This window comes from Adelges cooleyi, unplaced genomic scaffold, assembly GCF_023614345.1.
Source record: "Adelges cooleyi isolate 19-005CV unplaced genomic scaffold, UGA_ACOO_1.1 ACOO_flye_CR_arks_rails_tigmint_CR_PRNA_30, whole genome shotgun sequence".
NCBI lineage: Eukaryota > Metazoa > Arthropoda > Insecta > Hemiptera > Adelgidae > Adelges > Adelges cooleyi.
The window spans coordinates 14,330,206-14,342,498 of record NW_026095971.1 but is presented as its reverse complement, the minus strand read 5'-3'; the positions used below and the strand labels follow the sequence as shown (position 1 = coordinate 14,342,498).

General features: G+C 28.8%; 3 protein-coding genes across 4 annotated transcripts in view; 2 read left to right on the top strand and 1 right to left on the bottom strand.

The window, feature by feature from the left end:
- The window catches only part of LOC126838794 (uncharacterized), a 38,608-nt gene extending 35,028 nt beyond the window's left edge, over window positions 1-3,580 (top strand). For both annotated transcript variants that reach the window (XM_050573503.1, XM_050573502.1), the window contains exons 5-7: window positions 2,543-2,693; window positions 2,779-2,973; window positions 3,047-3,580. In XM_050573503.1, the coding sequence (XP_050429460.1) occupies window positions 2,543-2,693; window positions 2,779-2,973; window positions 3,047-3,135 (435 nt within the window). In that variant the 3' untranslated portion in view covers window positions 3,136-3,580. The remainder of the gene's footprint in view (window positions 1-2,542; window positions 2,694-2,778; window positions 2,974-3,046) is intronic.
- LOC126838793 (A-kinase anchor protein 17A-like) lies at window positions 3,554-9,272 on the bottom strand. Its single transcript, XM_050573500.1, has 7 exons — window positions 9,081-9,272; window positions 7,267-7,497; window positions 6,564-7,199; window positions 5,491-5,698; window positions 4,748-4,813; window positions 4,465-4,549; window positions 3,554-4,311 (listed from the first exon to the last, which is right to left on the bottom strand). Exons 2-7 carry the CDS (start codon window positions 7,485-7,487, stop codon window positions 3,686-3,688), a joined length of 1,842 nt encoding a protein of 613 aa, XP_050429457.1. The 5' UTR covers window positions 7,488-7,497; window positions 9,081-9,272; the 3' UTR covers window positions 3,554-3,685.
- Window positions 9,273-9,396: 124 nt separating this feature from the next.
- LOC126838258 (N-glycosylase/DNA lyase) lies at window positions 9,397-12,293 on the top strand. Its single transcript, XM_050572550.1, has 5 exons — window positions 9,397-9,696; window positions 10,356-10,655; window positions 10,746-11,019; window positions 11,336-11,530; window positions 11,958-12,293. The coding sequence occupies exons 1-5, from the start codon at window positions 9,623-9,625 to the stop codon at window positions 12,054-12,056; spliced, it is 942 nt and encodes a 313-aa protein (XP_050428507.1). The 5' UTR covers window positions 9,397-9,622; the 3' UTR covers window positions 12,057-12,293.

The window sequence follows — 12,293 nt, the reverse complement described above, 5'->3', positions numbered from 1 at the left end:
TTCAATCATATTATACTATAATATAGTAGGTATGTATCTATTTGTGTACTTTCTGCATGTCTTTTAAAGAAAACGCTTTAACAACTTTTGTCTATTTGTATTGTATTGTGGCGCCGCTTACCAAATAATTCACTAAATAACAAGCAATTATTATATTGATTGCCTACAGTGACCATGTCAAACCTATTCACAACAAATAAGAACTAGTGTCCGTTTTAAGATGGTTTGAATTGTTGGGTTGTGTATATTATATACAGTGTTCGAATTGGAAAAATAATAGTAGGAGGGTGTTTTTACTTAAAAAAAGAGCATACCCCGAATTTTGTTCAGCTCTAAAATAACAACACTTATAAAAAATAGTAGGGCTACGCTACAATTCCAGCATTGGTTATATATTTTATTGATTAAGCTAAATAAAATAAAGTAGGTAAAGCTAAGTTATAACCCTTCGGTTATAACTTCCACAATTAAGTTAATATAGAGAACATGAAGAATTCGGAAACAATGGACTTACTGAAGTCGTTAAAAGTTTTTAACGAGGTTAAGTATTACTTAACCCAGATTTTTCTAGTTGATATCAGCAATGAGATAATTTCTAAGTTTAAACAGATACTGTACAAATTATCTATCTTTACTTAAGTGTAGTAAAATTTAAATTAATACTAACGGATGTCCTCCCTAAAACATAAAACATACATAATGATATATTTATTTGAATGTAGAAAAGTCAATCAGTATTCAAATTCCAATAGACTGGAATATGGCGATTAATGTCACACACTGGATTATAAATTCCAAAAATAAAAAGTAGAAGCCTTCTGTTATAATCAGTATAGCAGTTGCTACTATACTTACTAGGTCTACCGCTGGAAGAGCTTAACGTCAATCTACTAGATCCGGTAGACTATAAATAGCTTTGATTCGTGACTAATTTTTGAGAAATTGAGGTAAAAAAAAAATGAGCTGTCGTTTGAAGACTTCGAAAACTATGTCGGGACGATCGCACGGGAATAGGATTCTTTATATTAAATGTGACTACCATATGTAAACGGACTTATTGTAATAGTAAAAACGATTATTGTCCAATCGAATTTTTCGCTATCTATTTCCTGTAAAAGATAGTCATATAATAGAGGTAGTATACACAATACTAAAGATTATAGGTACTATGAATACTAGCTGTGTTGATGGCGTACTTGACTGAATGGAATGAATAATATGAATACAATATAGATGCGAAAGAAGTATACAATTGGACATCGACAACGTATAACGTCAAAATATTGTTTTCGAATGTTTAATCATCCGAGAGAAAAAAAACCAACATCCGGCGGTTAAAAATATCAATATTCGATTATCCACGGCATCTATTCGGCAATTTGGGTAATTTGAACGATCGCAATCATCTCTGGCAAATAATGTTATAGAGGTCTCATTATTTCATGGTAATTCATTTGAAGATTATATAGGCATACTTGCCTATATCGGTTTAACACATCCGCAGAATAGTAATCGCAGTAAAACGACTTCGTGCTCAATTAGATTCGGATGATTATTTTACTTCAAAACGTGTTAACCAAACTGAAATCGACTCATCCAAAATCAATATGTAAACATGATGTCAACTTGGGAGAGCAAAACAGCGGCAAATCTCAGGCTTTCACGGGGGGGGGGGGGGGTTAAAAGGACACCCCAAATCCCTTAAAAAACATCTTCTGCCAGATCTAGATCTTAAAATTGGCGTAAGCACTGGTCGAGAGTGTACAATTTATAATTGGTAATTATTATAAAGGTCGTTGACGCAATAAGGGCCTTGCTGCTTGCTAAAAATCCTATTTGAATTACAGTTTGCGACTGTTCTATGATAGAAAATTTTAAACAACAAATATCGATAACGGCCATTTTTTTCAGCCAAAACACATCATTTTTTCATAATAAAAATTGGCCGGTACCCAAAAGCTTCAAGGCCCCTGGATATCTGACCATGAGATCGGTCAGATTATTTTTTAAAATTTTTAATTATAACTTTCCAAATTTTATTTTAAAATTTGAAATTTGATAAAATATTCAAACGTGTTTTATGCGTAGTAGAAATAAGATATCCAAAAAGTACACCCACCGATCTCAAGTAGATTTCATAACGAATTCAAATCTGTTTTCAGATTAATTATTGGATCACTGGTTCAGCCTGTGCGATAGAACAAAAAATGTATATTATATTAACTAAAATGGCTTTTACTCATAGACAAAATTATTTAAATTAAAAATAATACCATGAAGCTTATACAAATTAACCGGTAAATTAATTGACATGATCGAAATTTATTAAAATCACTTTTTTCTGAAATATTGCCTATACAAAACTCTTTTTAAATGGTTGGTATCCAGGGGCCTAAGGCTTTTGGGTTTTCAGAAGTCTTATCGCTTCATTACAATGATCGGACTGACAAGTTCTTAAATACCTATATATAAAAAGCGTGATGACGCTAATGTATACTGTTTTAGGTAATTAATACAAATTAAGTTTTGTGAATGATTACAGGTGTTGACACTCATCAAAACATGCGAACCTGTAGCCGAGATGAGGACATGCCGGTCGCCGAGAGACTGGTCTTTGTTAGCTTTGCAGAACGTGCGTACGGGAAAATCTCACTACTTGGTTATATGCCGGTGTCCGTACACCAGTCTACTAGGTACCTATACTCTCAGTTTGTAAAACCAAAAGTGATAAAAAATAAGTAATATTTAGTTTTATCTTATTACCTATACACTTTTCAGAAGGACCGATGAGCCACGATCAACCGACATACGCCAGCGTACCTGGAATTCGAGTGTACGGCATGATGTGCGTTACTAAGGGTGGTTATTCGTCGACATTAGCCCCCCCGCATTCTAGCCAGGCGCCGATAACCAAGAGAAGGGCGAGGCCTTTGAGAACTCCTCGGTCGCTGGGATACACGAGTAGTTACGATAGTGAGTTTTTAAAAAGTTACTTTTAATTTAACCAACGAAGTTACTCATTATTGTATATTGATCGTACTTGCAGGAACTATACCACCATTCCCGTGGCGCAAAGCTTTGCGGTTTATCAAATCCGTACGAGAAGAGGAATTGCTGAAATCCAAACAGTCCTAATTCATTATAGAATAATATTTTAATAATAAATATAAAATAACTGAGTGATCATTAATATATATTATATTTAAAAAAATAAATAAAAGAATCCGCTCAACATTTTTTTCTAGGAATTATGATTTTTTTTTCTTATTCTGTATATAATACATATATATTTACATTAAAAATTATGATTGTAAAACAAGGTGCTTTGTACGTTTCAAATGTTTTTAATGTTCTTTTGTAAATATTTAACGGTTAGTTAATTGATTAATTTATTTTATTTTTAGTAAAAACAAGCTACTTGTAAATTTATTAGATAGTATTTATTTATATATTATGTAATTTTAGTTAAGAGTAAGTACCTTAACCTTTTTTAATTTTGTAATTTATTTAAGAAAAAAACATCTTTGTCATAAAATTAGTTATATTTCGTGAAATGAAAACAATAATGATACCTTGAGTGAATACATGAAACAAATAATCTAAACTATTTTAAAATTGTTGAGATTATTACAAATAATGTGTAAATAATTATAGTGACAAATTACAAAAAACACAATATTGAAAATCATTTTTTTGATTTTTTGTGTTTCTTTTTTCTTTTTTTGCTTTTCTTTCTTTTTTGTTTAAAACCGGAACCATTTAACTTGGTGTTATCCGGGCTTTTGCTCTTACTTCTAGTCCAACTTCTAACACTTCTTGAATAGCTTCTGCTTCTATTATTCCTTGTCTGGCTATGAGTTCTCGAACGATTTTTACTCCTCGATCTCCTATAGTCTCTACTCCAACTTCTACTCCGGCTTTTATTTCTACTATGACTTCTTCTACTTCGGCTCCTACTTTTACTTCGACTTTTTCTTCTACTTCTACTTCTACTGCAGCTTCTTCTTCTATTTCGGCTTCTAGATCTACTTCGACTTCTACTTGTACTATAGTAACTTCTAGAACTCGTACTGGATCTTGATCGTTTACGACGTCTCCTTCTGCTGCGGCTACGGCTTCTATTTTTCTCATTTCGTTGAGCTTGGTAGTCTTGAATGTCGTTTTGGTATTCATTCCCATACTTTACTAACTGAATAGGATCAAATATGGGTGGCATTAAGTATGCACCATGTAATCCACCACGGCCCCTACCACGCCCTCGCCAATTGTTACGACCTCGACCACGGTTGTTAATGTTTCGAAAATCGGCGTCTGAAGAAAAATTAAAGAACATTATATGAGCTACATATAAAATATATACAATTAAAAAAATAATTAATTTCATAATTTTGTTTTATATTTTGACACCGTACACCACAATGTACCTAATGTCAGAACTCATAATAAAAATCACTTATAACTTACTTTCGAATCGATTAGCTTTGATTGGTTTCCATTTTTCAATCATTCTTTGTCTAAAAGTGGATTCAATATCTTTAAATTCTGTGTCCTAAAAAAATAATTTATTTTCTATTTTTAATTACTCATAATGGATAATCATAGAAAAATAAAAAAAATTAAGTAGATAACAAACTTTAAACTAAAATCATAGAATACAATTTTTTTACATAAAAACGAATATAATCTAGTGATTTTATATCTATTTGTTCTTTATACATATTATGGTTATGTTAAAATAATAACTTACAGAATTACCAGTTTTACATAATATTTTATCCTCATTCTCATTGGTTTTTGATGCAGTTTGATTAACCTAAAAATATTTAAATTTCAATTAGTATAAATTCCTTTACTTCTTTTTTTCACATTTAACATTTGTATTACACAAAAAATGCCTGCTGGCATTACAGTTGTTACATTGCAGTACAGTGAATCTAACCACGACTGATCGCCTTATACGATTAAATTAGGGGATCTTAGCAGAAAACAATCCTGTATCTAGCATAAAATATCTTAGAAACTTTATATCAACTTTCTGAAAGAGCAAAAGGGTGGTCTTACTTTAAACGAATTAACTTGAAACTCCCATAATTGCAACATACAATATTATTTGTCAAAAGGCTTTTTGTTGAGTAAAATAAGGCTACTAGATAAAATAATTAACAACAGTGGATATACAAATACAAAAAGGGTTTATACTAACTGGAGATACTGTGAGATGAGTGACAGGCATGTGGCAAAACAATTTTTTAAAAGAACCAAACAATTAAATTAAATGGAAGGTGAAATTATTTATTTAGTTAATCCAAAAAGTTTAAGACTTGGGTAGGTGGTTAAAGTAGCTCTATCTTTATTTAAATAGTCATCTGCTAGTAAAAAGCAATAGCCAGGAACAAAGAGGTAACCTAGCTACAATGCTCAATAATGCTATCATATTCGACTCAGCCATGCTGCCCTTTAATAAGTTATAGCTTATATAGCAACATTAACCTTGAGTAATGGTAATAACTCCCCAATTAAATGAATAGCTTCTAGTTTTCTCTGAGCAATTAACAGAAGTTTTTCTTCAGTTGCAATCTGTTGATTCATAGTATCCGCCTGTTGGTCGGCTAATCGTTTCAAACATATTGCTTTACGTTTTGCTTGACGCAGTTTCCGCCTTTCCAGTTTCTTTTCTAGTTGATGTAGTTTTTTTATTCTAAAGTAAACAGAAGTAACAATTTATTTTACAGCAGTTTTAAGCACATTATGGTTTAAACTATTTTTTTTTTTAATACAAAATCATTTGAAAACTTAACTTTTGAACACATATCCTACTAGACAAATAAGAACATGTACTTTATTCGTAACATATACTAAAAATAATTACTAATCGAATATAAGTTACAAAATGAGTTATGAAATTAAAATATTCACGATACTGAAAACCTACATAAATAATAATACTACATTTTTTAATTTAATAAGTAATAAAATTTGGGATTGAAAGATTTTTAAAAATAGTAGACAACATGATGTGGCAAAGCCACTTAGAGTCCACTTTTATTTAAAATAAATAACAAATATTTGTTTATACATTTTTATTCCATTTTTTTTTTATCGCCTCTCCGACTCTAAAACACATGTCTTGCTACTGGTTAATGTAATCAATAATTCAAATTTGATTACTATCGATAAACTTTAATAAATTAAATTTAAAAAAATCATCAACTCTTTGCCCTTGAAGAAGTAAAAACTTTTCTTTATTTCTTTTTCGAACGTCATTAAGATCAGAATATTACATTGAAAGTAGTTCATGGGGCTATAACATATATAACTTTTTTAGAAATTTATAGTCAAACTTTTAAAAAAAATTGTTTGAGAAACATGTGCCAACGTCTGATTGCACTATACCATTTCCTCTGTGTCTTATCGGAGATTGGTAGTTCACTTCTACCAACACAAAGTAAAAAGCTTTGCTAATGACCAAACAGTCGTCATTCTACAAATTAACTTTGAGAATCAAGGAAAAAAAATTTACATAATTAAAATTTTCTATTTTAAAACTTTAAACACATTTTTACCTTTCTTCCTCGATTTTTTTTAATTCCTTTTCTTTTTCTCTCTTTTCTTCGTCTTGTTTTGCTCTTAATTTCTCAATAAATTTTTCTCGTCTTTTAAGCCTTTTACTCACTGAACTTATAGTCATATGCTTAGTTTTGTCAAAATCTACTTTAATATTGGCAGACAATGCTTTTGTATTTGTTATGTACGCTAACTTTGAACCTTTTAGTGCTTCCATTGCTTTGGCAAACCCTAAATAATCCTTGTATTGTATATAAACATCGCAAACCCCAGCTACATGACTTACTCTTGATGGGTCAGCAGCAGGCAAGTCTATTTGAGTTATTTCCCCATAAATTTCAAATGCCTGTTTTATTATACATTCAGATGGAAAGTTTTCACCAGGTTCTGTTAACCATTCTACCGGTATATTTTGTATATGTAAAGTATCTGGACGTTCTCCAGGTTTGAGCTCGTTCATGTCTTTACTGTCACGATAAAAAGAATCCCAATCATGGCGTGTTGGAAAATCAGGTTTTACTTCTGCAGCTTTAACAGTGAGTAAATTGGTAAATCCAGGCAATTTAATACGTCTATCTGAAAGCCGAAACAATACTGTGTCCAAACGGGTTCGGTCTGCTAATTCTGCATCAAACCTAGAACATAAAAAAAACTAGGTAGACTCAATAAATGAATTATATATCTCTTTTATTGTGGTCAAACCTGACATATTCTTCGGATATTTTTGAAACAGAAAGTTTTGAAAATTTGTCTGGATCGATCCATTCTTTAACACGTTCCATAAGCTGCCAGTTGGAAACTGTTGTTTGACTTTTCCCACTTAACTGAACAGAGATCAAAAGCCTTGCTGATGGCTTCAAATATAAATTGTATCGTGGACATAGTGGAACTGCGTCCGATTGATTAGCGATTGTTTCAAACATATCCTACAGGCTACAAGACTTTTAATTAGATTCAAGCTATGATAACTTTTTTATGTGATGGGAAAATTAATAATTGAACAATAATATGATTATCATTATTATTTCATCTGTGTAATCTGGTAAAAGAATAATATTATGTATTGAATTATATTTTATTTCATAGTAAATAAAACACCTTAATAGCAAAATATGAAATTTTAAATTTAAATCATTTTTTGAAAAATATTGTACTTGTGCTTTTTAAAAATTTAATTTAACTTTTGTGATATAGCACAATGCCGGAGTGAGTTAAAAGAGAAATAGAGAAAAAGTTTTCACCCTTTCAAGAGGAAAGGCCTTATGATATTTGGTTTGTCAGTAATGCATCTAAAAAAATATTCCATAGTAATTTGAAATATTTAGACTATGTTTAAATGTTGTTAAAGTTTTAGCGCACCATAGTTTTAAGATTAAAAAAAATATAATTTTTGGTGTTTTTTTAAGGAAATTTAAAAGTCTCAACTCAATAATTGATCTATAGACTTGCTGGATTAAAAAATCCATTCAGCGGTTAAAAAGTTATCTAGGATCTAGATTCCAGACACAAAAAAAAAACACTTCATTGTAAAAACAATAACTTCTCAACTCCTCATAGAAGCTAAAAGTAAAATTAGAGGAATATTATGAAGTTCAAGAAATAGATAATACATTTCAATTTTAGATATTTCTATATGTAATATTCATTAGCTTTGATGCAGCGCTAAGAAAGTATTGTTTTAACAACGACATATTTTTATTTTTTATAGCTAGATCAACAGTCCAATGTTTTAGATACATTCTAAGCCGCTGTACCGATTTCTTTATTCAGTAAGTCTTAAGGTCAGAAATTGTACCTAAAATATACCTTGTTGGACAAAAAATTTAAAAAGTGCACCCTTTCCCCTCAAAGTCGAGAAAAAACCAATACATCCCTATATAATATTTAAACTTTAAACTACGGCACACCATAACTTTTTTTAAAATAGTCAAAAAAATTCCAATTTCATATGGAAAATTATTTAGATACAGTACTATTAATAAACATTGACAACCAAAAAATATCATAAACTAGAGAGGTTGAAAACTTTTTTTATTTCAGTTTTTTGGGTTGGTTATTATTACAGTATTACATTAGTTATAAAATTTTTTGAAAATTTCTTTTACATAAGTTTATATTATAAATATATTTTTTTTTTACGATAAAAATTGTTCTTAATGTTGGTACATAATGGTATACTATTTTAAAAAGTATTTTATATTTATTGAGAATTAAATATATACCTAGTTGTATATTTGTTTTTAATTCTTGATCTTATAGTTATGTCAAAAGAAAATAGTTCAATAAGTAAATATTATAAACATTAAAACGTGTAATTAATTATTAAAATTAGCATGGATAATAATAATTTTAATTGGTACGTAAATACCCCAAAGATAATCTTCCGATACTTTAAAAAATTATAATTAAGTAATCAGTTTTGAAACAAAATGATTGTCTGCTTAAAGCAAAATCTGCTTATATTTTGTCCACAAACCATATATATTTTTTAAAAAATTATGCTTATGACAACTTACCATTTGTATATTTTAATAATATTAAGTGCTTAAAAACACACACTTAACAATATTAGCCATAATATTAATATTATGTAGATTTAACTTTAAAATATAATAAATTCAAAGTATAATAAAGTGTTTGTGTTAGGCTTGAAACTAACACATACATACAAAAATTAGTTACAACTAGCGATTTCCTTAAAATTTGAACACGACAGTATTTTATTTTTGTTATTATATTAAGTAATTTATAAACTGATATCTTGTTATCACGATTTTATAATCAACCGCTTATCAATAAATAGTTATCAATGTCTTTAAGCGCGAACTGCGCGATTTTTATACTTTTTTTATAACTACAATACAATATTATTTTATTTTTAAAGAAATTATTTATAAACTACTATTTTTTTAATTATAATAATAATAGTAAAACATTTAATCATTTTTATACGAAACGAGCCCATAGACTTTAACTGAAAGCAGATTTAAACAGTAAACGGCACCTGAAAAATTAATACTAATATTACAGTTAAATTTACTTTTATATTTATAATAGTATGATGCGGAAGTTTATTTGTACAAGAGACCAGATAAACCTAAAATGTGTTCTTCTAGGTGGTCAATGTTTCAGGTATAGTAGAATTGTTTAACAAAAGTCAAGTGTTTACCTAAATGTTACAGATTAGGGATGGGTTTTTTAAGTTGTGCTCTTATAAAGTATGACAAAATAGATAATCAATTTAAATAAACAAATCTATTTTGTCATGGAATAATATTTTTTTTCAACATTTGCTTAAAACTTTTTTTTTTTTTGGTCAGAACTATGTACAAGATTGACAACTGGGTATATTCCTTATAGTGCCTCGATGTTCACTCTTGTAAATATTGTATCTGGTCTAGGCTATTTTCTATATTTTTTTTATCATTGATAGTTTAGAAAGTAATAAATTAGTAATTACCATATGGCGGTTTAATACTTTTTTCAATTTTCTATGCTGACATGCTAATAGTTATAAGATAAAGAAGCGATTGGATGGAAGAAATAGAGTTAAAAATTAGGTAATAGAGTAACTTTCATTACCGTCAAATTATGAATTAATTACAATATTAGTCTCGAATATTTTAGAGATTTGTATTTTAATAATATGTTTAATAATAATATCTGTTAAATCTTTGTGACTTACCTGTATTTTTTAACTAGTTTTATTAATTGAGATATTTATTTTCTACAATTGAATTATTTTTATCTATTGATCATTGGATTCATACCAGTAATATATTTTGTTATAGGTGGAAAGAAATTGCTCCAAATGAATACGCTGGTGTTTTTGCTGGTGGGTTTTGGACTCTTATACAAAATGACGATCATATTGTGTATAAACGCGTTCCGTCTACTGACTCTGATGAAGAGAGTTTATTTAATTACCTTAGAATGGATGAAAACTTGATTGAATATTATGAAAAATGGAGCTCGAGTGATCCAACATTTCAGAAATCTGCTAAGAAGTTTAAAGGCATTAGAATGCTGAGACAGGAGCCAGTTGAAAATATATTATCATTTATTTGTTCATCTAACAATAATATTACAAGGTAAATGTGTTTTTATAACAATATATAATTCCAATATAATACCTATGTAAAATTATACAATTTATCACTAATATTATTTGGATTCTATAGGATTTCATCTATGGTCGAAAACATGTGCAGTCTCTATGGTGAAAATATAAGTGGAACACCTTATTTTGCTTTTCCTAATATTGAATCTTTAATGGGAGCTAAGGTCGAAGAAGAACTAAAAAAAGCCAAATTCGGATACAGAGCTAAATTTATACGACAAACTGCTGAAAAAATTGTTCAATTAGGCGGTAATAAGTGGATAGACAAATTAAAAATAATGGACTACATCAGTGCAAAAAAAGAATTAATGTTGCTACCTGGAGTAGGGCCAAAAGTAATCAAAATATTGCTTACATAACAATATTATCTGTAGTGTTTGGGCAACCAAGATAAATTAGTATTTTTCAATTTAAATTTTAAAAAAGAAACTAAGTGTTTTTAACATGAATTCCAAGTAGTTGGTTCTTGTTGTTACAATACTTTACGCCTAAATTACGGTTTATCATTAAAGAAACCTAAAGCTAAAGACTAATAAACTACACTCGTTTAGTCAAACGAAAATTTAACTTATACCTTTTGCACAAATACTGCAGATACGTTTACAATTGTTTTAAAGCCAATAATCAAATAAATATGCTATTTATATGTAGGTAGCTGATTGCATTTGTTTAATGTCACTTGAACATCTAGAAGCAGTCCCTGTTGATACTCATGTATTCCAAATTGCCTGTCAAAATTATTTACCGCATTTAAAAAAGTATAAAACTGTTACTGATCGGGTTTATAATGAAATTGGCGATTACTTTAGATCTTTATTCAAGGTTAATGCAGGATGGGCACATACAGTAAGAATTAACTTTATACTTTGATTTAATTTATACAATTATAGTGTTGTATAGTGGTGTGTGTGTTCACTAAATAATGTTCAAAAGAAATAATGTCATTAAAATTGTATAATATGTTTTATTATTATATTCTATTAAATAAACTAAAAAAATTAAACTATTGCTATAGACAGAACTTTCAAAGGAGTTTATTAGATTGATAAACTGTTTTTGATTAATCGCCCAGTTTATCGAACCAATTAAGTTTTGTAGAGATCATTATAATATTATTATTTCGCAATCCAATACTGCAGCTGGAATTTAGTATATTTAATTGTCTGTTATAATTTACATTTATTAGGCTATTTATAATATACACTAACAAAAAATTAAAGATATTGATTAACAAAAGTCTAATATAGTATTAATTATGTTAATTTTGTTATAGGTTCTATTTCTGGATGATTTAAAAAATTTCAAAGGATATGATTCTAATAATGATCAAATGGATAGCAAAATAAGTTCTAAGAGAAGAAAAAAATGTTGAATATTGAACAATTTCGATGTTTTCTTTTTTTGACCTATTAAAATTATTATGTATTTTTTAAACCTTTTTTAAATGTATTTAAGTATAACATTCTTAAAAAAAATAATTAAGCCTCAATTGTAGAAAAATCGCTAGGAAAAAAGTATGTAGGTTTATTTTTGCACTCTGATGTGTTTTTCCAGGTCACTTTTTTTGTTGAATTATTTTCGTATGAACATAAATATTTTTTTGTTGTTT